The following is a 27,223-nucleotide window of genomic DNA, read 5'->3' on the forward strand; positions in this document are numbered from 1 at the left end:
TTGACTCAAAATACGTAATCTAAGAATATAAATATTTATACTTGGTTGTAGCGAAACGGTTACTACAAGATCATAAAAGTTACGTCAGTAACAAGAATATTAAATTAATCAGGACTAGTGGTCAGTTAATTGAAGCCAATTTCAACCATGATAGCATCATTGTTACGTTGTCTACTAGTTAGAAGAAGACAGTATGTGCAGTCACCAGCACCAATATCTGACACAACAAGCGTGCATAAATATCTGATAAGACTATTTCTAGGGCCGGAAAGACGTGTCAGATATTTTTGCACGCTCAGCTGTGGCAGATATTAATGCTGGTGACTGTACTGCAGAAATAAAACACACAAAAAAATCTTAAGAATATAATAACAAAGCTAAACCACATTTAGATAACAATATTTCAACAGTGACATTGAAACTTAAAACCAAGTTCTAAAATAACCCATGTAAAGTAATTAAAACTATTTGTTCCTCAAACATTAAAACGCTTATGAAATATTGAGTTACTTGCCTGTTACTCGCCGGTTGTCTTAGGGGAGGACAGTTCGTCAGGGTTGACTGATTGTTTCAAGCGCCTTATTCTCTTGTATCGGCCGAGTTCTCCATCGTAGCTTTTAGGTATAGGTCCGAAGGCTTCGTTGCCATCATAGTTCACTAGATTGGAGAAACTCTCCGATTTCTTGCTGCCGTCGACGGTTGTCGAGCGCTGAGAGCAAGAAAGATCTTCTTTGATAAGGTCATCCGCTAGTTCTAGCTTTGAACCTTTTTCCACCGATCGTTTCTCTCTGGCTGCACCATTGAACATCAAATTGTCGTCAACCCCTTCAACTCCCGACAAAACATTGTCTGTGTCGGATCCAATGCTCATTGTATCACTACCAATGTTATCCATAAGATTTGATTGTTTCACTTCACTTGCAGTACCATCAGCATTCAATCTGAGTGTTTTGCGCCGCGAATCACTTAATTTGTTAACATTCTTCGCAAAATTGGCCGTACGATCAAAAAAGCCATCGTCATAGAATTCATTGCCTTCATCGCTGTCCTCGTCTTCATTTTCGGCTCGGTAAGGCACATACGCTACTTTGGATTCAATTGGCATAATAGCAGCTGCACGTTTCTTAACTGCGTGCTCCTTATTTCTCCTTTTCACTCTAATTAAAGGTGCCATATCAGAGCCAGCATAAGCTCCGGAATCATCATATGAATTAGAGTTCGGAAAGGATTCTTGCAGTGACTTTGATAAATTTGCATCATTTTCTTGCTCAGTGTCCCGCTTTTGCGTATTTCGAACATCATAGTGTAGCTGTTCCTCATCATCCATCAGTTGAGATAAATCTTCATCCTGAGAGCAAACATACGATTGGTCGTTTAAAGCATCTTGTGAATCGTCAGGGTTTAAATGATTATCAAGAGTCTCTTCGTTGTTGAAATCGTTTAAATTCACTTCCCTCTTATTTTCATTCTTAGATGTCGCTAATTCTGCAGTTGCTGCGGCCCCGTTATCTTCAGCGCTATCTTGCGCGTTTTCATCAATATTGTTAGTCGATTCCTTGTTAACTGAATGAGCAAGACTAGTTTCTGAATTTTTTGAGGTAGAAGTTTCTCCAATATCATTCGGGCAAACGGTTGAATTAATATTTTCAGTAGTTTCAGTGTTTTGGGATGCACCATCAGTGTTTAAATTTATCGTTGGCCCAGAAATTTTATTTGTATCTAGTGCTCCACCATCTAAAAAATTGTTCTCCTCGACAGCGCCAGCTTTTTTAGTTATTTCTCGTTTGTTCAAGTTATTATTTTCATTGCTGGCATCAGTTTCAATTATCTTCTGTAATAGAGCTTTTTTCTCTTCAGAAAGGGAGTTCAGCAATTCGTCTAGCTCCTCACTAGATAATTTTTTTATGTGTCTCTTTATAGCAGCTTGGTCATCTTCGTTCGCGATGTTATGAAGTTCTTTGTTTTCTTTAGTTTCAGGTGGACTAGGCTCCTCAGCTGTCGGCTGTTGTACTTCACGTCGGTCACGTTGTGAATCTTCCTGGTTTTCTTCACTTCCTCCTTCTTCAAATTCTATATTTTCAGATCGTAGCGGGTTATAATATTTTTTGTAGAAATGCGACTGTCCACTAGGCTCTGCATTAAAATCGTTGGGTTCATTTTTCATTACTTTAGTGACTTGTACTCGTTTATTATCGCCGTTTTCAAAAAGTATTTCCCCATCGTCTTCCAGCCGAGCACCGTTTCTACGTCTGTTGACAGCGTCATTTCTCAAACCAACGCTTTCTAATGGATTGTCTTCGAACCCACTGGCCGAGGCCTCTGGATTCGGCAATAGCTGGTCATTGCCATAGTTGTTACTAGCAAATCTGCCTGGTTGTCTGCGTTTAAAGTAAGGTTGTTCAGGTTCTTCAATAGCAGCGTCTTCGTCCCGCACTTTGATTCTTCTGCCCGTTTTGTATTCTGCAAACTAAAAAAAAACACTATCAATCTCGTATGACATACACAAGATAAAAAAAAAACTAAAATACGCATGAAGATTCATTATAAATGCTAAAAATATGCATGAAACCTGTCAAAATATGCAATACAAAATTAAAGGCTCTATCTAAAGTTTTTAATCATTTTTTTTTACAGAAATTATTAATTATAATTATTCCTACACTCGGAAACAACAACCAACAGTAGTTTGGCTTAGAAAGAAAATGTTACAGAGTGACCCAATACGAGTATGTATTGAGGTCTATAATGAAAGTAAAGTAAGTTGGAAAACATTGGTTTACATTATCATAAGTGTTCCTCCTAGTCATGTGGCCGGCAGGTGCACGTCCATTCTGAGTCAAGTATTCATTTCTGCTGGGGCGAGCTTGCACTGTGTCTGTTTCGCCGTGACTGCTATCTTTTGAAACCTGAAAGGCAAATGCATAGGCCAACTGCATTTTTCATTCCGCGGAACAGTTTGTTTGCGTTTGTAGTAGCGTTTCAAGCGATATAAACGCGCGTTTTCATTGATAAAATCACGCGCGTCACCTGCCCGTGAATTTACGGCGCGATTGTAGCGATCAAAGACTACAGTATATATAGGTAGCGATGCCAATGCGCGTTAGCATCGCCTCTGGGTCTATAGGTACTAACATGCATCAGCATCGCGTCTCTGTATATAAAAACGCAATATTATGCGTACAATACGGTATATTCCTGCCCCCAACGCCGCGAAGATTTACCGGTCTCAGTTAGCCGTTCACAGAACTGATTTTTTTATATGATATTAAGAGGTAAACAAGCAGGTGATCCACCTAATGGAAGCAATCACCGCCGCCCATGGACATCTATAACATAAGTTGAGTTACAGATGCTTTTCCGGCCTTTTGAGAAAGGAGAGGCCCGTTTTTTTAAAGATCCCTAAGTTGTACCGCTCCAGAAATAGGTACTGGCGATGAAGCTTGTTTATTATTTAGATCCAAAATGTATCATCAGTAAATATCGCACCTTCGGTAGTACAGTCACCAGCACCAATATCTGACACAACAAGCGTGCATAAATTTATATGATACGACTCTATTTCTAGGGTCGGAAGGACGTGTCAGATATTTTTGCACGCTCCGCTGTGGTAGATAATAATGCTGGTGACTGTACAAGGGCATAATTGACGAAAAATTTAAAAATTTGTTCAAATGGTACTCTCGGTATAACCACAATAAAGCTTACTTTATCATCAAGTGGTGAATCTTCGTCGTCGTGGCGATCGTCTTCAGAAGCCTCATCGTTCCTATCATAATCCGCCTCCTCCAGTTCACTGCCATACAAGTAACAACATAAATACGAAAATCATTATACCATCCTTAAGTATTAAATAAGTACAGTAATTAAGTTTAAGAGATTGACCAATTCAGTAAATTCAATTATGATTAAATTCATAGCAAAAAAAAAATGAATATTAATATTCAGCATCTAAATGTTAGTCATATCTCTCAATTTGTAATTTACACAGATTTACGTTTTGATTAAGTTCACTACCGCTGCTTGTAGGCAACCTGTCATAGTATATAATATTATATCGGCACATGCACTCTATTATTATGGTATTAGAGTTCATGTATAAATATCTGATGGCGACTGTATTAAAGTGTAAAGATATCTGTGACCTCGACTGTACATTCTAACATATGAAATCAGTAAAATTCTATTCACTAAGGACTACAATAATATTGAACATACCTGTCTTGGAAGGCCTGATCTGCAGGCCGACTGCCAACCCGGCTTAACACACAACATAACATCAACATCAATACACACCGCATTTTAAAGTTTTGCATCAAAATCCGTTTACAAAAGTTTGACAACTGAGTGACAAGTGAACTAATTCAAATATTCTCTTTCAAACAGCCAGTAACATTTAATTAACGATTTTGTAAAGGTTGGTTCTGATATAAAAGATTGCCTGTTCAGGAGCTATTTATTGTAGCGAGCGATATCGCAAACAGCTTGCACTCAGCTCAGTCGCTATTTACATTCTGAGACGAAATAAAAATCAACCACAGAATTCAGCGACGGCAAAGTGAGGCCCTGTCTGTCCTGTGCTGTAATAGTAATAGTCTGGTCGCGGGGCATGAAGCATTTCGTACAATAACTTTTCACTATGTGTCTGGTGTCTCTGTTGTTCGCGCCTAAATATCTGCCGTCGCGCTCGCATACATGAGTTCGTACGAATCCTTCGTGCTTCGAGACCGTACTTTAGTAATTTTTTTCCGTAGAGTAAAGTTTTTCTCAAAATATATTGACATTTTATTCTTTTCCGCCTTTTTTTCTTAAAAAAACTACAGATGTACTTTTCCACCGAAAACACCACAAGCTGTTTCAGATCAGCAGTGTACATGGCTGCCCCAGCCACTGAATAGTTTTTTTTTTTTGTCTTTAATCTTTTTTGTGTTTTCTCATAAGCCTTTTATTTAGTACAATAAAGAGTTTGTTGCGTAAATATGGAACAGCTATTTCAGACACAATAAAAAAAGTCCGGAGCTCCAACAAATTAACTCATACCGGCCATAACATTTCCATGGCAGTTTTAACTTCTTAAGTTTGAGACTCGACATTTGTGACTCGGAATTTGTATGCGACATTATTGTCGAGCTAGTGAGCCAGCAATCTTCTTTAACTTTTTAACTTCGCCTTCTAATATGTAACTTTTACGGACATTTTTGAGAAAAACTATATTTCGGCCCCATGCACAGGTACTTCAGTTTCCATCCTTGAAGTATCCAGCACCGCCCGCCCGATCATGTCATCTGTATCAAATATACCGATATTAAAGGACCGGTATAAGGAAACCAGGGCTTGAATCTGGTACTAATAACACTTTTTGAAGACCTGCCCACATATACAGTGCTGATATTAATTAGCGACTGCTTCACGTTGCCATGAGTGCTAGGCGTCCTAACAAATGAAAACCACTTGATACCTTATGTTATAAGTACTGGAACCAAATCTGCAGATGATAAAAAGAAAAAACAGAAATAGGTACTTACAACAATTTTATTTTAAATGAGACCGTTTCATCTCTATCACACTTATTATGTACATGTATTTTGGTTTAAATAAAACAAACCATTGAAACATCTTACTGCAATATTCTCAATAAGTTTGTGCATATTTGAGAAACAAAAAAAACATTAATTTCTAAATTTAATGTCATACAAATTCATCAAAGGTCAAAGAGTTTAGAAATACTCATCACACGATTTGGTGTATCGTTGCCTTTAAGGAGCGAGTTTTCTCATAACTGCACATACATTACACTATTACTACCTCGTAACCTAAATCCAAAATGCGAATTCGAACGAATGCCAGAACTAAAAATTGTCAAGTGAGAACTGTAACAAGGGATCTGTTCATCAACCGCAAGGTACCAACCACAATTACATTCAAAATAGCAACTTACAATTTTTCATGTTTAAAACAACGATTCAGACTACGTTCATGATCAGGATACAACACATTAGTTTTTACACTTGTGTTCCGTTTCCAAGTCATTTTTTCAAAGGACGCTATTTCATGTAATTAAAATGATTAATTAGTTCACACTCTTTCATTGCCGAAACAACTTTTACCAACGAAAAATATTTGTCAAGTAGGACAAGAACATGGTCATTACAAGTTGCTATTTACATTTCTTTGATGTGGATTTGCACTTTGAATCGGCGATTCCTGTGAAATGACGTAGCAAACTAGAATGCCACATTCACAGCACATCGGCGTGCGTCAATAACAATATTGAGATGCATTTATCGACAACAGTGTGACAGAACAAGAATAGACATTATGGCACATAACACTTATGGGATATTGAAGTTTGTTGAAAATAAAAATAATTCAAAATATTGGACACTTTAACGCATCCCAAAATACATGGCTTTTCTATGACACTTAAATCGCAACTTTTGTAATGGTAAATTGCTCCCATATGTCTCACTCGTCTTTTCTAAACGCATCTAAATTACCACCATGACCGTGATCGGTGTTCTGTTTCTACAAAGTACTATGTGATCCATATGAATCGGCACGAAACATCAGAAAAAGTTATTTTTAAATAATTTAAGATTAATATCCGATACATTTTCTACGGAATATTGATCGTAATTGTCTTTAATTGTAGTCAATATACCGTAAAAAAATGTGTAGCAGGGTAAGGTTACTCCAAAATTCGAATCATACCTACTATCCCTCTCATTAACCTATTAAATACTATTAGCGCGAGTAGGATGGCACGGCACGATACGAAGTTCGAACTTAAAGTAATAAAGGCCAGATAGTAACGGAAATGGAGGTGGCTGTTCGATTTTAGTAAATAGAGTAGAATTTCGTTAAAAAAAGTTCTATAACTTTTTAGCCGTTTTACATACATACCACTTCGTTAAATAATATTTGTCTTTGTTTATTTAATTTCTACCGTACTTTTTCTGACACAGGAGAGAGCAAAAGTTTTTTTTTGTTCTAGTTACTTTATAGAAATTGAGAGCCACCTACTAACTTGTTACAGTTCGCTAGCACGACAAAACGGATAATGCATTTTTATATTTTTGAATATTATCGTTTTATAATACATAATACAATGAATCACATCTAATGGCATGTCCATTTTTCAACATATAAAAAAAAACCATATTGCACCTTATCCAGACTCGAACTAACCCACGACTTTTAGCCTACACACTGCAAACTGCAGCCTAGCTTATAAGGTACATAAGATGTACATAACGAATTAACTTTAGAAAAAACTACGATGAACTTTTAAGAAAAGACTCTTACATTATCATCAGATATTAGGCTTCTCTACGATTTATGTTGTGCTTTTTTTCCTTTATCACAATTATGATACAATAACTATTTATACAATTACCTGTCATACAGTAAGAGTTAACTATTGCAGTGAAATTAAACTTTAGACCACATCAACAATATTATCAGTTAATATAAACATCATTATACGTAAAATTTAAAAAACACATCAAGCATTTGGTTCTTTGATTCTTTGCAGTTCAAACTCAAAGCAAGCTATATTAAAAATCTGTACGTTTCAAAAATCATACGTTCTATGATTTGAAACAACAGTAAATATGTCTATGAGACATAAGGGCGTTTCCAATAAAATTGTGTAACATTCATGTCATACAATAAAACTAACGTCACAACATAACAAAAAAATACAGACGCTAAAATTGTCATCACTTTACAAGAAGACAGCGCACTTATAGCGAGGACATGAGGCTTTCCACAGAGACATGGTCTTCCCTCAAGGTAGTAAATAGGAACAAATAAAGTATGCCCCTCTTTTTTACTCATATAAAGTTTTACAAAGAGGAATTTGATCAGGTACCACAAACCACTAGTCTTAATACTCATAAACTCCTATGTAAATGTAAAAAAAAAACCTTCATGACGGTTACATACGCCGTTTATACACGCCATGGTTGCCGGATGCCCTCGTACAAGTGGCTATGTTTTCTCCCTCATATTAACTGAACCATTCCGCATTGAACTCATCCATAATGTACGCAATCAAAATTCAAATCGTGGAATGGAATGGAAGCCGCTGTTTGAACATTCTATTTCGTTTGGAACTCATAACTTGCTGACTAGAATCTTAAAACGTAATAAAATGAGCATTTTCACAAAACGAAAAAAAATATAGTGCCTACTTGAACGTCACTGCAATCGCAATATTCATAAAATTTTCAAGTTAAAATTAATTTGTACTCTGCGTGTCAAGTACACCAACCGATATACAATACAATTATGTAGTTAAAACATAGGAAAAAATAATATTGCGAATACATTGTGTCACATTAAACATCTTAAAACTTAATAACTATGCAAAGTTTAACTTCGGATGGTTTACTGACTTGAATTCGGTCGGCATGCGAGTATTTATACCCAACACTAAAATAAAATTTATCTGTTAAATTTAACAAAGAGTAAATGTCTATGTCACTGATAACTCAGCATTACTTTTACATTTTTCAAGGGTGTAATAATAGCCAAAAGAAAACTTTGATGTAGCTATAAATTTTAATGTTACGTTTGATACAATTCTATTTACTCAAGAAGTGAACTTTCTACGCTTGTTTTACAAAATAAACCTAACCTTATTTGCCCCAAAGCATATAAAACAGAATTAACATGAACCATGTAAAGTCAACTTTCCGAATAAATCGCATTATATCAAATGCAGCATTATACAAAATGTTACAGTTACATCAAATGCTATATCTATCGAGCCGCACCCTTTTTGGGCATCGCCCGTGGTCTCAAATATAATCATTTATCTTTCTGTCACCAGTGTCAATAGAAGTTGCAATTTTTTGGAATGAAACAGGGTAAAGCAGCGGGATGCAGCAAGTGTCAGTCATGCTATAATAACGTTTACCCTATCAATTAAGTGGCTACTAAAATTGACCCCCACACGGAAACGAGTCTCGCAACCACACATAAGTACATAGATATGTTTGCGACAAAAGCTTATTAAAATTTTTCGTTAACAATTCTATAATTACAACGAACGTCACCGATCGTACGGCAACGGCACACTTGGACTTGCACAACGAAGTTATAAATAAAGTAGTGAAATGTAAAAATATTACAGCAGCAGCGCAAACTGGAATATGTACAGTAACCTGTGTAAATGAGCAGTTGTGGTGCTTAAAATAATCAAAACACTTTCTTGTTACTGTGGCAGTAGAGTCGTGTGTAGATCATTTTGAGCACCCTAACCGCTCATCCACTTCTGCTGTTGACTGTACTGTACTGCACTATGAGACGTCAATTAAAGAGTAAATAATCATGAATTCCCTTATTTATATTTTTGGTAGATGCCTCACCTATTAATCTATACATAACAACTTTCTTACATAATTTGCAGTACACTATTATTCTAAATTGTTTATTATACAAGGTGGGCCCTGTAATAAGAGCAAAAAATTAAACCACAGCTTCCACTCTTCATCTTGAGCCAATTTAGTTCTACAACTTTTGAAAATAACTTGTATTATGTATGATTTTTATAATAGTTTAAAAGTTCAATTGGACAAGCAATGTATTGCGAAATCCGTCATTTTGTTACGTGACAGGCGATGTCATTTAGACTATTGGATGCCGTACATTGAAAATACCAATTAATTTGTTTGGAATAAACAATGATAAATTACTTAATTTTTGAAATTTGCAGAACTAAAGTAGTTCCATTTGAGTAGCAGAACCTGTTTTAATTTTTTGCTTCTGTCACAGGGCCCACCCGGTATATTATTAGACATTATTTTTGTAAAATGTGTGCGAGATGTTCTTTAAAACCAATAAGCAATTATTATTATTATTTATAATTATTATATTGGAAAAGTATATTCTGAATCATGTTAATAAAACCCTAAAACAAATTTTAATTATAACTTATAACGCGCTGCTGATGTAACGTTTTAACGTTTCACTAGAAGAAGGTAATTTAAGTTATTCTTAAAGTTAAAACGGATCCTAAATGGTAACTAGGGTAAAAACCCTGTCATGACAACCATAACTATGTGTTTGTGTATTCTACAATGCGTACAAAACTATATTGTGTAAGAAATTTAGGACATAATTTGATATTAAAGAAACTATCGATAGAACTAAAACACAAGACCGATATGTCGGTTTGAAGCGACACAGACTATGCTAGAATAATGAAATAATTTGTCATGACAAAGTTTATAATACCTAAAGGCGATTTTATTTGATTATAATTAAAAGGAATTGGGGCACATGTAACCATGCTGTACAACAAACTTGGTGCAGAATAAGTTATCTATATTACAAAATGTATGTAACTGGGTAGAAGTTAAATGCTTAAGAAACAGCGTCACGTTAATTTAGAAAAAAGATCAGTCAACGTTTGAGCAATCGTTGAGTGACAAATATGCATTACAAAGATAAAAGGAGACTTTAGTTAATTATTAAAACTTATAACAGTCGAAAATTTGTTTTCAACTTTCCTTGGCCATTTGCTGTTATACTAGCATGCAACATTAGCGATTTAAATGCAATTTTATTAAAGTGAACACTTTCAAATTTCTTTATGTATACGGAGACGGACATTGCGGTCTCATACAAACGAAAATATCTCCATTAACTCCGAATCAAATTCCCTAATGATATTCGAGTAAATATTCACAATACTTATTTAAAAAATAATTACTCCACGCTGTACAAGAATGATCGATAAAGTAATCGATTCGATAAAAAAATCTATACCTATATTATACCTAACCCCTCGAATAAGAAACTTGAGTAAAACATTTAAAAACAATAAACACACGCACTCGCTCAGACGTCGGTCTGGGAATGTGCCGTCCGCGCTCACTACTGCTAGTCTCGCTACACCGACTACGTTCACTAACTCAGACTTGAAACGATAGAAATTGTCATGAAGTATAGGGAGTCCGCGCCGGCGGCGGCGCGCCCTCGCGCATGCGCCAACCACTCACGCGCACCGGTGGACCTGCGCACAAACATAGCGTGACAGATCAGGTGTACAGTCCAACAAATTTAATCATGACCCAGGGTGGACCTTTGTGCTACTAATGTCATGTTGAAATCTCATACTTTTGCCAAGAAAATCATAATGAAATTGATTATTAAAAGGTTCCACCTTGGGTCATGATTCAAATTGTTCGACCGTACACTCAGATCCGTCCGACATCACTTTACTTATCGGCCTGATATTTGGAAGCCCAAATGGCTTCGAAGTAACAGCGCGGTAAATTCGGGTCACACAATATCAACCACACACACACAAACATCACGCCTGTATTCCCAAATGGGGTAGGCAGAGCACACGAAACGTTACCGCTTCGGAGCCACTTTTAGCAATTTTAGGTTTTAAGTTTGACAAAAACGGTTCAATAGTGACAGGTTGCTAGTCTGTCGCCTACCAGGCCACAGACCACCACCAGGGTACGAATATATACCGCTCTAAAATTCCCTACCTGACTAATACCGGAATTACGAAAGCCAATTAATACCGAGAGGTATTTCTCGACTCGTTGGTGTTAGGTACAATTGCGGCCACAATGAGGGAACCGAGCAAGCGTGCCGTTGCAGCGGCCGCCGAAGCGCCAGGGCCAAATTAAGTTATTTTCTACACTATACCTATTCCTCTTCGAAGTAATTGACATACCGGTAATTATCTGGTCAGTATTGATTATCCACGGTAGGTTGCACGCCGGGCTGATATTTCGTGACCAGGGTGTCAATGTGCTTGTACACGAAAACAGGGTCGGTATTTCCATGTCGGTATAATACGGGCCGGTAGGTGAAGACTGTCACCCATAGAATATGTTACAAACCACGTGATGCCACTGGTGCAATCAACTTTTTCTTGTATGTTATGCTGTCCCGTTATCCAGAGACAAAAGTGACAGTTTAACTGAAACTGTAATTATAATATATGCCACTATGTGCTTAGGTGATAGTACATAAACTTATGGTTTTAAAGAGTTTGTCCAGGGGACGTAACCATGGCAACGAGGTACAAGAATAATTATGATTGGTTTTTGGAGTCTTTTTGTATTTTTTATTTCAACTCCAAATTTTGTTACTTTTACGGTCATCCCGTAAAACCCATATCGAAAATACAAACATAGATGCACAGAAAAATAGACCAGCACTGGGAATAGAACCCAGGTCCTCGGCATTCCGTGCCACGTGCTATACCGCTACACCACCACTGGACAGGGGTCCAGACACGAATTTCTCATATGCACCACATATCTCAGCTTGTTTGTTTCTTAAAATAAGATTTGCAGGTGGTAGGGCCTTGTGCAAGGTCCGCCCGGATTGCTACCACCATCTTGCTCGCTAATCCTGCCGTGAAGCAGCAGTGCTTGCATTGTTGTGTTTCAGTGTAGAGAGTAAGACAGCCGGTGAAATTACTGGCACTTGAGCTATCCCATCTTAGGCCTCTAGGTTGGCAACGCGTCTGCAATAAACCCTGGTGTTGCAGATGTTTATGGGCAGTGGTGATCTCTTACCATCAGGAGACCCACTTGCTCGTTTGCCATCCAGTCGAATAAAAAAAAACTATGTTTCAGTTTGTATTTTCGATATGTACAAGAATAACCCGACTGGCTCCCCCAGTAGCCCAGTAGCGCAGTAGGTCAGTGTGGGCGGCGCGGCGAGGCGACTGACCTGCGCAGTGCTGGTGTACTACAAGCGGTCGAGCAGCTCGTGCTCCACGGCCGAGTCCGGCAGCAGCGCGCTGGGCTCCTCCAGCAGCGTGAGGTCGTCCAGGTCGAGGCCGGCGCGAAGCTGCGCCTCCTCGCCGCCGAAGATCCCGGGGTCCAGTTCGCCCGAGTAATCTGCGAACGAATACTCTGCACATTGCGTAATTTTGTTAATTTGGACGGGACTGTCAATGCAGTGTGGAAAAAAGTTGTATAGTAAATTGATAACCAAGGGTGGAAAGTGTACCATTTCACTTGAGATATTTCAGGCGCTCGAACGAAGTGAGAGCGCCAATAGTTCGAGGGGAAATGGGTAATTTCACCCGAGTTAGACACTCTACTTTTCATTTCGACTGTGAGGAAAGTAAAATTCCACTTAGAGTAGAATAATAAAAAGATCAGTAAAAACTAAATGTATCACCTGATAGATGTTTCTAAAATATTAAATTGGACGAACGAATTTGACGTACAAATTATGTTCAGCTGAACTTATTAATGTTCAGCGTGTCTCGTTGTCATACCATTTAATCTTATTTTTTTATCGTGGAGCACCTGTATTCGAGTAAGTAGTCTCGGCCGACCGTTGCATCGGTCCCGCTCACCTGTCAGTATGATGTCGGGTATGCTGGGCGGCGTGGCGGGCGCGGGCGACGCGAGCGGCGGCAGCGCGTAGCCGCCGCCCGGCACGGGGTCGCGCGCGCCCCGCCGCGGCACGCCCGCCGCCGCGCCCGTGCCGTTCGTGCCGCAGTTGCCTGGGGACTGGACAAACGTTTATCTCAAATGAGTAATTCAGGCGTTACTTTGCATAGGCCCGTAGGGGGCGTTCAATTATTACGTAACGCAATATTTGAAAATTATCAACAATCCAACCTACAGTAGCGGCAAAAAATCTATCATATTCGTGTTTTGTTAAGTATTTTCATTATGTGAATAACTAAGACTGCCTAAACGACTATCATATTAAAGTACTTCAGATGGAACGTAAACCTTTCGTGAACCTTTTCGCGTTTTAAAGTGTTCGATATAGTCGATTGGTGAAGTTAAAATTGCTTCGCCGGTGCGGATTCCGTGAAGCCGTTCCTATAGCTATTTATAATTGTTTATTGTATAGCTACTGTTAAGTTTTACTTGTTTCATTCAAGAATATACATTTTTATTACATTACCCAATACGATAGAGTCAAGCACCTTAATATCTACTTAGTATTTATATTTGTTAAATTTTTACTAAAACTTTAGCAAGTCAGCAGAGAGCATTTATAGGCAAGTATGATGCGAATTTCCCACTTTTGTATATAGGGTATTATAGTATGAACTTTTTATAAAAACTGCGACATAACGCGTTGTTCGAAACCCCCTCCCGCCCATCTAACGCATCGTAACGTTTTACAAGAAAAAATGCGTTACGTAATACTTGAACACACCAGTCATTGATTGATTTTACATGTCAGATATCTGTGATGTCATAGTGAAATAAATCGGATAACTGACGTCTTTAATCGAGTTTATGCACGGTACTAAAGCTAAATGCGTGCCACTGTTTTGATTTTGTGTTAGCAGTGTGTTTTGTGTTAGTACACTTTTATTAGTCCTCCAAAATAGATTCGTTTACTGCCCGAATCCCATTTATTTGTCTGTTTGTTGTACTAAGTAGTACAGTAAAGTACCAGTTAACTTTCTAGCAGCACCAAAATAATTAGCAAGCAAACCCTTTTCGATTAATAAAAAAAAAAACACAATTTACCTGGGGATACGTGTGTTGTGAATTCGTTGTCTGCGGTGAACTGTGGTTCATATACGTCGTGTTATAACTCGACACCGGTGAATCCAGCTGGTGAGAACAAAACACTAACATTAACAATGTGAAATGTAAAAAAACATGTTGCAAGCGAAAAACAAAAGAATACGATTAAAATGCAGCAAACCCTGAAAAAATAAACGACACGACGTAACCACTATCTACCATGACAGGATATAAAACTAGAGCTATTTAAATTTAAGCTATAGAATGTAGAAAGCATGACGCCACTTGATTTTATTGGACATTAACTTGCTGACTTTAAAAGTACCGTCACGTTTTCCTATTTATTATACAAATTACACGAAATACTATAATATATCTTAAATCGAGTACAATTCTGCGTTTAAAGATAAAATTACTACATGACTCTTGTTTACTTTGTAACAAGAGTTACATAGATAAAATTGGAAGCGATATTAAAAAGATCACAAAGACACGGACAAAATCAATAACTATAAGTAGTATAAGTAATACTAGACCAGGGGTAACAGCGACAGTGTTATATGAGCACAGTATTTTATTTATCCAATGACATCTTAAATATGGCTGGCAACATTTCCTTTGTAGTCTTTTGTAGTATTTGAAATTTACGTTTTGATTGCCAATCGATTTTATTTTATTTTTCCTGTGTAGTTGTTCTCTATATTTTGACACAAAAGATAATTGTTCAACCAAGCGAGCAATCGATATATTACGGTATTTGACAACTCCTGATTTTGCCATATCTTAATATTATTATGAAAATATAGATATACAGATAGTGTTTAGCGAAGAGAAAATTTAGATCGGTTGAAAATTGGATTTATAGTGATTTTTTGAAAAATCTATATACCTGTCTATTTCTCAAACGCTTTTCTCTATGCAGCAAGTATGGCGGTACTGGCGTGTGACGTCACATGCCAGTATGTCTTTCTCTGTCTAATCTTGAATTTCAAACCTTTATAACTTTGTTATTTGTAAAGATAGCTTAAAAATTGTTTTTCTATTCGATAACAGGCATTGTGTAGTTTTCATTTATAAAACATATACAAAATAGTCAAATACCGTATTGTCCCGACGACTCCTGACATGATTAAAGAGCAAATTAAATGATAATTGAAAATACATATAATACTGCACAGACACTGTCACCGCTATTAAAGATTCTGACCTGAAGAGATCCTAATTTATGGTGCTAGTAATATTTAGACAACATGCTTGTATCCCAGTGTTCTACAAGACTCCATGCGTCTAATGATAAGTGTTTTCTGCTAATGTAACTAAAGCTAATGGATTGTTTAAATTCTAAATACGTAAGTAGATATTAAAATAAGTTATGTAATATTAACTAGACGTTCTTAAGTAAGAAAGGTATACAGACGCAAAAAAATTAAATTGCGTAGCATGCCGAATGTGGAATATAAGATATTTAAATACATAAACTAAAGCTTGTACGTGTGAAGTAGTTTCAGCCATTGTAGCACTAAATGTTATATTGCAAGTTAAGTAACATTAATTAAATCTTAAGTGTTAATTTTCAATGACAACTTTTTAAATATAACTGAATAATGCTACAAACGGCTATGTAGGATAAAATATTTTCAGATGATCACATTATGCAAATACAGCAAGAGGTCTGTATTGTTTTTTTAAAGCCTCGTCAAATACGAACGCTTATTTCGCCCGTCTACATTGGAAATAGGTCACTGGCGTTGCCAGACATATTAGCAAGATGCGTTGAATTGGTAAATGTGTCTTGCACGAATGTGATTTATCTTCATATCGGATGGTGTTGTGTAACGTCGCATCTTTGAATTATACAGTAGTTTATAGCAACTCTTATTTGAACTAATCGTGTCCATTTATTTTTATTAATTTGGTTTAAGTTTCCTGTTATTGCTTGATATAACCCGTCGATCGTATTGGAACACTAAAGTTTTCGATGAAGTTCGCCGAGTTAACGAAATTCTATCTCTCAATTTATAAATCTGACGAGTGAGAGAAGAACATTAATTTTGCCATGATATGAAGGCGTCTGGCTACCGGATACATTTTACTATCAAGTTACGTGTACAATTCAAGGTGCGCGTGTCTGCAAAGTTTAAACTCGCCGGAACAGTAGGCGTTAGCGTACCGTCCCGCTCATTTGTTTCATCTGCAAGTGAAACAGTGCACTCCATCCCCTACTGTTTCGGTGAGAGGTCTCTTTTAGTCTTAGGATAACATCCGCAACTGACATCCGTCGCAGTTCAGTTAATTATCATTGGCCGTAAGTCGCAAGGATTTTCAGATACGCTCTAAAGCTTGAGCTTATACAAGAGCGGTATCTATTACTTTCCATAAAATTTAAATGAACCACCATTTTTTCAGAGTGTAAATCTATAGTACCTATTGTTTAAAACACATAATTACTTAATTACATTCAATTTCTATATCTAATGCTGATAGATTAGATAAATATTCAAAAATGTACAAAATAGTCGCCTAATGCCCGGTTCACATTATTCCAGTAAAAGCGTTCCAGTGGCGATACACTGCGGGCTCACAATACTAACGAGTCGTACGAGACAGTTCGAGCACCGCAGTATCATGCCACTAGAACGATTTTACTGGAGTAATGTGAACCTAAAATGTGCCAAAAACGGCAAACATGCCCAGGAATAGGACACCATATATTATATCACAAAGTTACAAGTATAGTACACACAACTGGGTCTTGATTTTAAAAAAGCATGAAATAATGCTTCTATACATTCCAATTTTACAGAAAGCGTAGTGGACGCGACCATAAAATAAAATCCGCAACCGACTTCAGTTGCGGACGTCGTGAAACCAAAAGAAACCCTAAAACTGAGCGTGTGTGACGGGTGGGGGGTATGTGTCGTACATTTTCCGCGACCTGGACGTGGGCCGTCCAGCCCGACTCCACCAGACTCTGCACCAGCTGCGCCCAGTCCTTGGCCAACCAATCCACCAACGTTATACTCAGAAATACTCGCTAGCAACTCACAATCTGTCAACGATGGTGCTACTTCAATGCTGCAGAGTTGGATTTAAATCATGTTTATTTTTATCATACAGAAACAATCGGTAAATGTTGCATCCTACTAGGGTTGGTAGCCTTTGGTTCTAACTTACGGCTGCGCGAAGCAGTTCAACCGCCGTATCTTCTGCGATACCGAAATCGACAAATATATCCATGAACTAAAACCGATTACTTTGCTATGAAAAAGGCCACATCACATGCACTCGTAGCATGGGTATGTAATTAATTTTAGTTCGTTCGTTCGTATTCGTCAATTTTGGTAGAGTTTGGCAAATGAAAGCTGGACCCAGCTATTATTTGAGTGGCAACATTATTCAAATGTCATGGGCAAACAGACCAAAGAGTATAAGAAAACAGACACCTGAACTTGTACTATTATCTATTCTGTGACTTGTTGAGTTTAGTACCTTCGTGTGTTAAAATAAAATAGAGTGTTTTGGAAATTTGCTGCCGAAATATGGATGAAACAATATTCAAACAAAAACAAACAGAGAAGCCTTGTTCAAAAAGAAAAAAGAGTGTTTAGATGCGGTGACCGAATTTGTTTTTAGGTTAGTAGGCATTGGAAAATATTTTGATACTAATATCCCTTTCAAAACTGGTCAATACAATTGTGGTTCTTAAGATTTACTTTTTCTCAAAAATATCGCATTAACCTTTTTATGTTCAACATATCGTTTTAAATAATTCCTTATTTTCCACCCAATAGGCATGCGATAGACATAGAAGCATAAAGTATGCACGATTTTTATGCCTAAACGTCACTTTTGTACGGCAGAGAAGCATTCTGTACTTGTACTATTATTTATTCTATGGTGATACCATCTGATTTTTTTTTTAATTTGCCGCGTTCATCTTTCATTAGCCAGACTCAAAAGGATCGCCATCGGAGGAGTGACATCTTGTGACTCTACTACCATTCTGGTCCTATCAAAATTCCCGTTTCATACAGCGCCAATTTTTAATAACTGTCACTAACACCACTTTTTTTTAACCAATTTTCTTCGTTTACGGATTTACCGTTCGGAAGAAAGGAACGGCCAACTTAGACGCGCTCCTCAAAGCAACCACATCTAGCTAATTTAGTATCGTTAGCTTCGGTCAATGACAGATTGTGAGTTTTGTTATAACATCACTAACAAATACGCAAATTCACGGTATACAACACAGGCGTCGGGGGGCACCCACCATTTCCAATCATAGCGAATAAATCAGCATATAAACATTATTGCTTCTACGTGTGCTTTCTCATGATGGTTCGGTGCTAGGTTCTCAAATAGTGCTTTGGTTTTAGTGATTTCTCATAAAATGGTGAGTGGGTTAATTTTACTAATTTTCAGGTATTCTGAATTAAATTTTGACCTAAATTTAATGTATCATTTGTATTCTCATGACATTTAATATAAAGTCTACGATTACTTACAACTCCTTGCTATTATTCCATTGTAGCATAGTGATTTGTAACAAAGAAATATGAATTACAGCCAGGTTTCTGTTAACTGTTCCAGCTAGCGTATCTATACAATGAATGTGTCTCTGTTGAAATGGATAATTACTAGAGTGGATTTGAAGTAGCGAGAACAAGTTTAATATGGAATAGGTCCGTAATAAATAGGATGTTTGAGCTGTATAAAATTCCTTTAATTAGAATATTTCTTTACACATAGTTTGTTGTAAGAATAACATTTATTGAATTTAATTATCTAACGGGTGGGCCCTGTAACAAGAGCAAAAAATAACAAAAAAGTAAAACAGACTCAAAAAAAATAACGGAAAATGGCACCAACTACAAAACCCTTGAAAATATTTTTCTATGTACCTACTAGCTCGAAGTCGGTGCCTCAGCACGAGCCAGCAGGAATGGAACAATAGTCGTCTACCTCACCTACATAGTATGGGTTCCATCCTGCTGGATTAAATTAAATGGTTTTCAATGTACGGCATCCAATAGCCTAAATGGCATCGCCTGTCACGTAACAAAATAACGGATTTCACACATTGCTTGCCTAATTAAACTTTATACTGTAATAAAAATTATCATACAAGTTATTTTCAAAACTAGTAAGCTCAAGATGAAGAGTGGAAGCTGTGGTTTAATTTTTGCTACTGTTACAGGACCCATCTTGTATAAAATTGCACTGTGGTAAGTAAGTAATAAGATAACTGTAAGACCAATAAATAACATGATGTCTAATAAATAAATCTATCTTTGTATCTAACCAATCGCACTAGTCATGTCCATATTAAACTTGCAATCGCTACTTCAAATCCGCTCTCTAATAATTACATACATCAAAAGTGTCTAGAGAGTTCACATAGATATATGTTTCATCCCAGACATTTTTGTGCAGTGTTTGTAACAGAGAGACATCATTGCTAGCTATGTCTGTTTTGTTAAGTTATTGTGTAGGAACCCAGCGAAAACCTTTAAAAACATATTAGCTCAACTAAACATAAAAAAATATTGTTAATTTTCTATTTAACCCTTGAATGCAGTACCTAGAAGCTGTATTTTACTTTCCGACTGCCACATAGAGACAATCATAGCAAAGAATTTCTTTAGCAAATATACACTACAAAATTCTATTCTAATTCACATTAATGTGGAAATATTTTTGATATTTTTTATCTATAGCTTGTACATATTGTTAGGTGGTTGAAAACACACATTTAAGGGTTAATCAATAAATGAACGAGTGTAATCCTTAGGGTGCGAACTCACCATGGTGATTTGCTCGAATGGCTGCAGTAACGCTTGGTGCAGATTGTTGTAGTCTGTCTGCGGTGACTCCGCAGGGCTGCCTGGACTGTGCACCATCTGGAATTTTCCATAAATTCCTTGAAGCGCCATCTCAAGTAGGAAATAGAACCAAGATTGTGACCAGTGGCACGGTAACTTAGTGTCGTTTGTTGGTCACAGTCCGGTCACAACAGCAAGGCGAGCGTTTTCTCTATTCATCGCGTACTGGCAGATATCCACTGAGGGGCCATTGTTTCGGCCGCGAAATAGAAAAAATAAAAATTGCACGGTACAAATGGGACTTAAATACTAAATTCTACAACTAGTCGATAAATGCACGATATTTTACCCAAGGTGTTTTTATCAACCCAAACCGCAGGCGAGGGTTGATAGTTGAGGGTCAAATGAGTTTTATGAACAAGTTACATGCATTTCACTTCGACTGTGAGAAAACTAAACAATGTATTAACCGTCAATTCCTGCTGTGACGATAGCGATATCGATTGTTATATTTAGTGTTTTTATGTTTTTGCATAATGAACAGCATTTTCAAGTTTTCGCAGATGCTTGATATAATCACTGAACGTGTGTATGGTATAATTATGACTATTTCTCAAAAAGTTATCCATTTTTCAATTTTTCAGTTGTCCACATAAAAAAAAACACTACAAAAAATAAGTAATATTGTTTTTAAATATATAAAAAACCTTGTGGTAAAAGTGATAAAAAGTCAGATAATCTTTGTTGTTGGATCCAATAAAAAGTTTTGATGTAGTCACAAAATTACGATTTTTTTCCTCACAAGATTTCGTGACGTTTTCCTAACGTTAAGAAATTTTGGAAGTTTTATGTAGTATTTCTTGACTAAATTGATTTCTTGTCAATTTCATGACGGGACAACTTTTTGAGAAATACTCATATCTCTATACAGAACGTGCTAACTTAACGTGTCCATTCCAAGCCTTGCCAGTGCGGCTATACTGTACAAAGTAAATTTATAGTCACTGTTGCAAATAATCACTTACCGTTGGTGAAGGTATATTGATATTTGATGTGGAGGAATATTGCGAGGGTGGACTACATTGCGTTTGATAACAACTCGAAGATATCCAACTGTGATCCAATGGCGACATGTTCTGTGAACAGGCAGAACAGACTGCGTGAGCTGAGTGCAAAATTGACAGTATTGGATCAAAAACAATGTGACGGTATAGTTTTAGAAAGGTTTTGGCAGCAGCAGAAATATTAAAGAAAACTGAATAGCAAAATCATTTGTCATTTATCATACAATTAAACATATACATATTCATTCTTTGAAATTTCCAACGCACTAATGGCTCGAATTAAAACATACCTTTTATATCAAAATTCAATTAGAATTTGACATAAGCAATCGATTTAAATAAATAAGTAAACTTCATAAACTTTTAACTGCCCAAATAGCACTTTATGACTGATCCCCTCTTTTTAAGAATTAAGGTGCTAATTCATTCATACAAAATCATAATTCATACAAAAAGTTATTGCTATGTCATATGTTTACATAAAAAAAACTAAATATTTTACATATTTGTTTTACACGTAAATTACTTTCTTTCAACTGCCAAACCATTCAAAAGGGATAAAATAAAAAAAAAAAAAACTTCGGTCAGCGATATGTTAAAGATGTTATAATATACAGTCACAGTGTTTTTGTACAAAGCAGATACATGCAGTTAGAACCAATGATTCGAGAAGCTTAATATAGAATAAAGTAGCGAACCGCCGTTATGTTTTGCTGAATACGCAAGTAATGTGAAAAAAAAAAACAATTATATTTGAGACAACCTTTTCTCCATGTTCATAGAAATATTATATTTGTAGATCATTGAGAAGAAACCAAACTTTTATCATTTAAATCTGTTAATCATTTTAAAATTTAGTTTAGTTTTTATAAATATAGTTTCCTGGGGACACATACCGACTGTCTCAAATATAAAAAAATTGGTCCCGAAAAATGATTGCAGATATATTATGCTTCAAAGTTAAAGTTCGAGATACGATAAATCATATACCTATTAATATTGATCACCCCTTATATATAACATCCCTACAATTGTGTTACTTACTACATTAAATAGTGCTAGCCTGGCTGCACTCTATTAGTTTTGAGATAAATAAAGTTAGTTTATTAAAAGGGTTAGTTAAAAGGTGAAATCATAACCAAACACGAAGAATATTCAAATATTTTAAAAAGTTTGTGCAGTGAAACTCAATATTCGAAAGCTGAATTAGAACCATTTAAAACGTGTTTTAAAGTTAGAGCATTCAAATTGAGAAAACTGTTTCCATGCAGATTTTTCCAGTGTTAGATATAACAAATGTTAGACATAACAATTGCTAGATATAACAAATGTTAGATGTAAAAAATGTTAGATTTGATAAGATAAATGAGATGATCCGTTTTAGTATTAATATGAGCAAGGATAGCCCTGTTAATCATTGCACCAACAACATATATTATAGCATTTTTAAAGCTCAAGCGAACTGGAAAAACTTTAAAAGGATGTTAAAAAAGAAAACGAACCTTATTATGATGAAGATAATTATTTGTGTTTGGTACAGATAAGTGATTCTGAAATAAACAAAAATGGTTTGTGTAGAAGGCAAATAAACACAAACGATAACAACAAAAAAATGTTAAATATGCCTATCGGAAAACTAGTGCTTGATGGAAACAACCAGGTTATATTCCAAAGCCATGTGTTAGGAATTACTTGATTAATTAGTTCAAAATCCGATTATAATGCCAATTTTGAGCGGAGACGGTATTTACAATACTTCCTAGTTTGGAAAGTTAAAGAAACGCTTGTTTCAGTACACATACTTTGCTTTAACCTTGCCTTGTAATAAAAACAAACTCATGAACTTTTATGGTACAGTCACCAGCACCAATATCTGACACAACAAGCGTGCATAAATATCTGATATGACTCTATTTCTAGGGCCGGATGGACGTGTCAGATATTTTTGCACGCTCCGCTGTGGCAGATATTAATGCTGGTGACTGTACTAGTGTGCTTAGAAAATTTACAGTGGGTTCTGCCCTTATACGGAAGCCATTGTTGCTTAGGGCTCCAATAGGGTACTTGACACCATTCATCAATAATTCTGAGATGCAATTCTAAAAAAAAACACTGCTCGAAAAACCAGACTAATTTGCCAATGAACTTTAAAATAAAAGAAAGAAATGAACAAATAGGTTGTCATATAATAAAAGAAAAGAAAAATAAAACTATTTTTTTAAGCTTAAAACCTACGTTTACACATTATCACTACTATTGGGCAGGATACCCGATAAGGCTAGCTGTGCTACTACGTTGATGACAAACGTTGATTGAGGAAAGAGCCAGTCTTATCTATGATCACCTGTGGAAAAAACAGGATTTCAAAAAGAAAAAGTTTTCGAGCTTCAGGTTTCCCGACTCTCCAAGACTCTCCAAGAACTCTCCAAGAGTTTCAACAGCAAAAGCCGCAAATATCTCTGTCCGCCAGATTTGCTTTGCGGCGTTTTCCCGTTTCGATCGTTGCAGCCGCCCCGTCCGTCTTCAGTGATGTTTTAGTGAGATGGGATGCCGGTTATATGACCACTGACCACACATGTGTCGACCAATATAAAAAAATTACGCTGTCAAATTTGATTTTAATTGCTTTCAAAAAAATAGACAATGGGGAATGGATGAAAATTTTAGAAACGCTTGTAACTTTTTTTATCGATAGGAATAACCTTTCTAATTACCAGAAAAAAATATCAGATTTTTAAGTAGCATCAATTAATTTAATAAAATGAGAGAGTTTTCTTTATCACCAAATTACGAGCTCATGTCAGTTTCTATGGGCGTGTACTCGTACATGAAAAACAGGGTCGGTATTTCCATGTCAGTATTATTCGGCCCGGTAAAGAGTGTCACCTGTCAAAACGATCGAGTCAGAGATACATAAATTATTTTTTAATGTTTTTTATTCTGGACTATGGAACAACCCGTAACCAACCGGACTGTCGTAATTTGGCGGTAAAAAAAACTCTTTCATTAGTAAAATTAATAGATGCTACTTAAAAATCTGATATTTTTTTCTGTTAATTAGAAAGGTTATTCCTATCGATATAAAAAGTTTCAAGCGTTTCTTAATTTTTCAGACATTTGCAGGTTAGGACCTTCTGCAAGGTCCGCCCGGATTGCTACCACCATCTTGCTTGCTAATCCTGCCGTGAAATAGCAGTGCTTGCATTAGAGTAAGACAGCCGGTTTACTGGCACTTGAGGTATCCCATATTAGGCCTCTAGAACGCATCTGCAATCTGGTGTTGCAGGTGTCTAAATCTCTTATCATCAGTTGCTCGTTTGCCATCCAGTCGAATAAAAACCTAATTGTGTTGGTAAATCAGTGAAGTTAGAGCTCACTTTAACCATACAAAAAACAAGAGGACATCGCATCTTGACAACAAATCATAAAAAGTACAGTTTTGTTTGGTGTCAAATACCCTAATGTGTCTTTGGAAGCGGATACCGCTGTTTCTATGTGTAGATTGAATGATATTTGTAACTATACACTCATTGGCGTGCATTGGGTCAATTTCATGGCAGTTGGTAGTTTGCGCCACAGCAGCGTGCCACCAGCACTAGCGCTGCCTACCCTGCTTCCTACTCAATGCACGCCATAGGGTAAACTACTCTATAGCTGCCTCAGTCATAGTGTTAGCTGTTTAGCTGTCATTTAACAGTCAAAAGCGACACTAGAACCCGTTATCAGGTTCAAACTCCGTGTTCGATGACCACAAAGCGGCACGCGGGTTCACACTCATGATTCATACACACTAGTAAATTTTATAAAAACCTGCGCTATTAAATATACAAATTTGAATTTTTTTCTAGCTGCCCAATCTCAAACTATGGGAGAAATTGTCCTCCGAAGTTCTGAAAAGTGACTAAACCCTCTAACTTCTGCAGAGAGTTGTTGTTCTTAGGCTGTTCTTTGTGGAGATCCATAAAAATAAACTACAGCGCTTTACTTTGTTTAGCTACTATTGTTGGCAGTGAATACGTTAATGGCGCAGGTTACCTTAGGCTTAGCACGCACTGTGATTAAACATGTGCGTTTACTCTAGGTCTGCAACCGCAAAAATATGACACATGGCTTAAAACCTGAATTTTTCCAGTGACTGATTTTAAAAACCCAACTAAATACGATTCATCGCGGATTGTAAACGCGCTATTTTTTATATTTCGTAATAGTATAGTAATGGCGGCGCAGGCAAAACGTTTAATCGTATTCAGTGACGGGACCGTGACCAGGCACTCAGACCGTTTACCTTAGGTAAATAAATATTAATTCAACATGGGTCTCACGAGATCGAAAACAGCAGTCGCAGTGCGTACGCGGTTTCTCGTTTTTACCTATTCCTAAGGCTACTCACGCACTATGCGGCTAACCATGCGGTTTGAGCGCGCCGTCTCTTTCTAACGCGATATTTTAAAGAGGGACGGCACGCTCTAACCGTATAGAGCGTACGTGGAACAAACCGCTGCTCGCGTTTAATCACAGCGCGTGCTAAGCCTTGAAGCTATACACACCGTCATTCTCACACGCCTCGTACGTACTTGGGTGTCATAGAGCTGCGAGTGTTCGTGCGGGTGGTGCATTGTGTTAGAGAGGGGCACGGTGGCGCCCACGGGGGAGCCCGAGGCCGGGGACAGGCCTCCCGTGGCGGGGGAGCCGCTACCGGCGTTGGGTGATACCGCGCCAGGAGAGGTTGGACTCTGAAAAAAAAACATACCCAATGCAATTTTTTTGTTCTTTCTTATGACATTGGGTTGAAAACGAGCAAGGTGGTAAGTAAGCACCAGCAACTATGGATATTCGCAGCAACAGAGGGTTACAGATGGGTTGATAGTTGCTGTCTTACTGTCCTCGCTGGAACATAGCAGCGCCAATACTGCTGGTTGGCGGCAGGGTTAGCGAGTAAGATAGTGGTGACGATCCGGATGGACCTACTTTACTTCTGACTGTATTTTATTATTATTACTGTAATTGGCCTTTATTTACTGTATTATTTAGGTATTAGGTTAGGTAGATGTTTAGGTATATTTATTTAGGTATTTATGTATGTCCATCGGGTGTGGGTCAAAAATAATTTGCAAAATTCTTTTCATTGTAGTGTCTACTCTTGTTTCCGATGTCGTGTCAATAGTTCGAAAGTATACTGGAAGAAATCCCTTTAAGGAATAAGTTCGTCTTTGTCATGTCATTCTCTTGTTACTTGTTAATTTCACGTGTTTTGTGTACAATAATGAGTTATACAATACAAATTGACTTTCGCAATTATATCCGGACTTCTAATTCTTAGTAATGGAAGAATTGTTTTGGTAAATTAAGGGGATAAAGCGTTTATTATTTATTAGTTTAGTATAATCTTAAGCAGAAAGATGACTCGTCTGTACGTCACCTCTCGATTTTATCACTTTTGTGACGTAAATAGCACACCATGATTTAGTTGAAGTTGTTGTTTAGGAACTTCACAAATAGAAATGTTTTGAGGAAAACTACATCACGTTAAAAACAGAAATGTTAATGTCCAATATTAAGAACATGCGTGATTGTTCACTTCTAACTAAGAATTGAGATCTAAATGGATGCCAAGTTCCGTAGCTCAATATTTTACTTGGCTACTTTTTGAAAACAAACCAAATTTTTTAAGTTAGATAAGTGTTAGTCTTACAATTAAAAAAACAGAAAGTTAGTTTAAAATTTGTTGTTTTTATAATTTCAAAGGGCGCTAGCTAGGCGTTAATAAAAAAAGGTTGCTTGGAAAATTAAAAAAGTATAAAAATACTGACTTTTGATTAATTTATTTCTGTAAACACAACATTCCAAGCTC

At 36.8% G+C, this 27,223-nt stretch overlaps 2 protein-coding genes across 6 annotated transcripts in view; both read right to left on the minus strand.

The window, feature by feature from the left end:
• Positions 1–351: 351 nt before the first annotated feature.
• LOC141435152 (uncharacterized) lies at positions 352–4,475 on the minus strand. Its single transcript, XM_074097737.1, has 4 exons — positions 4,216–4,475; positions 3,706–3,793; positions 2,781–2,906; positions 352–2,467 (listed from the first exon to the last, which is right to left on the minus strand). Exons 1-4 carry the CDS (start codon positions 4,311–4,313, stop codon positions 518–520), a joined length of 2,262 nt encoding a protein of 753 aa, XP_073953838.1. The 5' UTR covers positions 4,314–4,475; the 3' UTR covers positions 352–517.
• Positions 4,476–5,511: 1,036 nt separating this feature from the next.
• Crtc (CREB-regulated transcription coactivator) overlaps positions 5,512–27,223 on the minus strand; it is a 38,741-nt gene continuing 17,029 nt past the window's right edge. For 2 of the 5 annotated variants that reach the window (XM_074097743.1, XM_074097740.1), the window contains 8 exons: positions 25,947–26,105; positions 22,875–22,922; positions 21,334–21,444; positions 20,291–20,386; positions 14,487–14,573; positions 13,346–13,502; positions 12,709–12,878; positions 5,512–11,020 (listed from right to left, as the gene is read on the minus strand). In XM_074097743.1, coding sequence (XP_073953844.1) covers positions 12,727–12,878; positions 13,346–13,502; positions 14,487–14,573; positions 20,291–20,386; positions 21,334–21,444; positions 22,875–22,922; positions 25,947–26,105 — 810 coding nt within the window. In that variant the 3' untranslated portion in view covers positions 5,512–11,020; positions 12,709–12,726. Of the gene's footprint in view, positions 11,021–12,708; positions 12,894–13,345; positions 13,503–14,486; positions 14,574–20,290; positions 20,387–21,333; positions 21,445–22,874; positions 22,923–25,946; positions 26,106–27,223 lie in introns of all 5 variants that reach the window. The other 3 variants (XM_074097742.1, XM_074097738.1, XM_074097741.1) reach the window with 2 other exon arrangements.

Source organism: Choristoneura fumiferana, chromosome 14, assembly GCF_025370935.1.
Source record: "Choristoneura fumiferana chromosome 14, NRCan_CFum_1, whole genome shotgun sequence".
NCBI lineage: Eukaryota > Metazoa > Arthropoda > Insecta > Lepidoptera > Tortricidae > Choristoneura > Choristoneura fumiferana.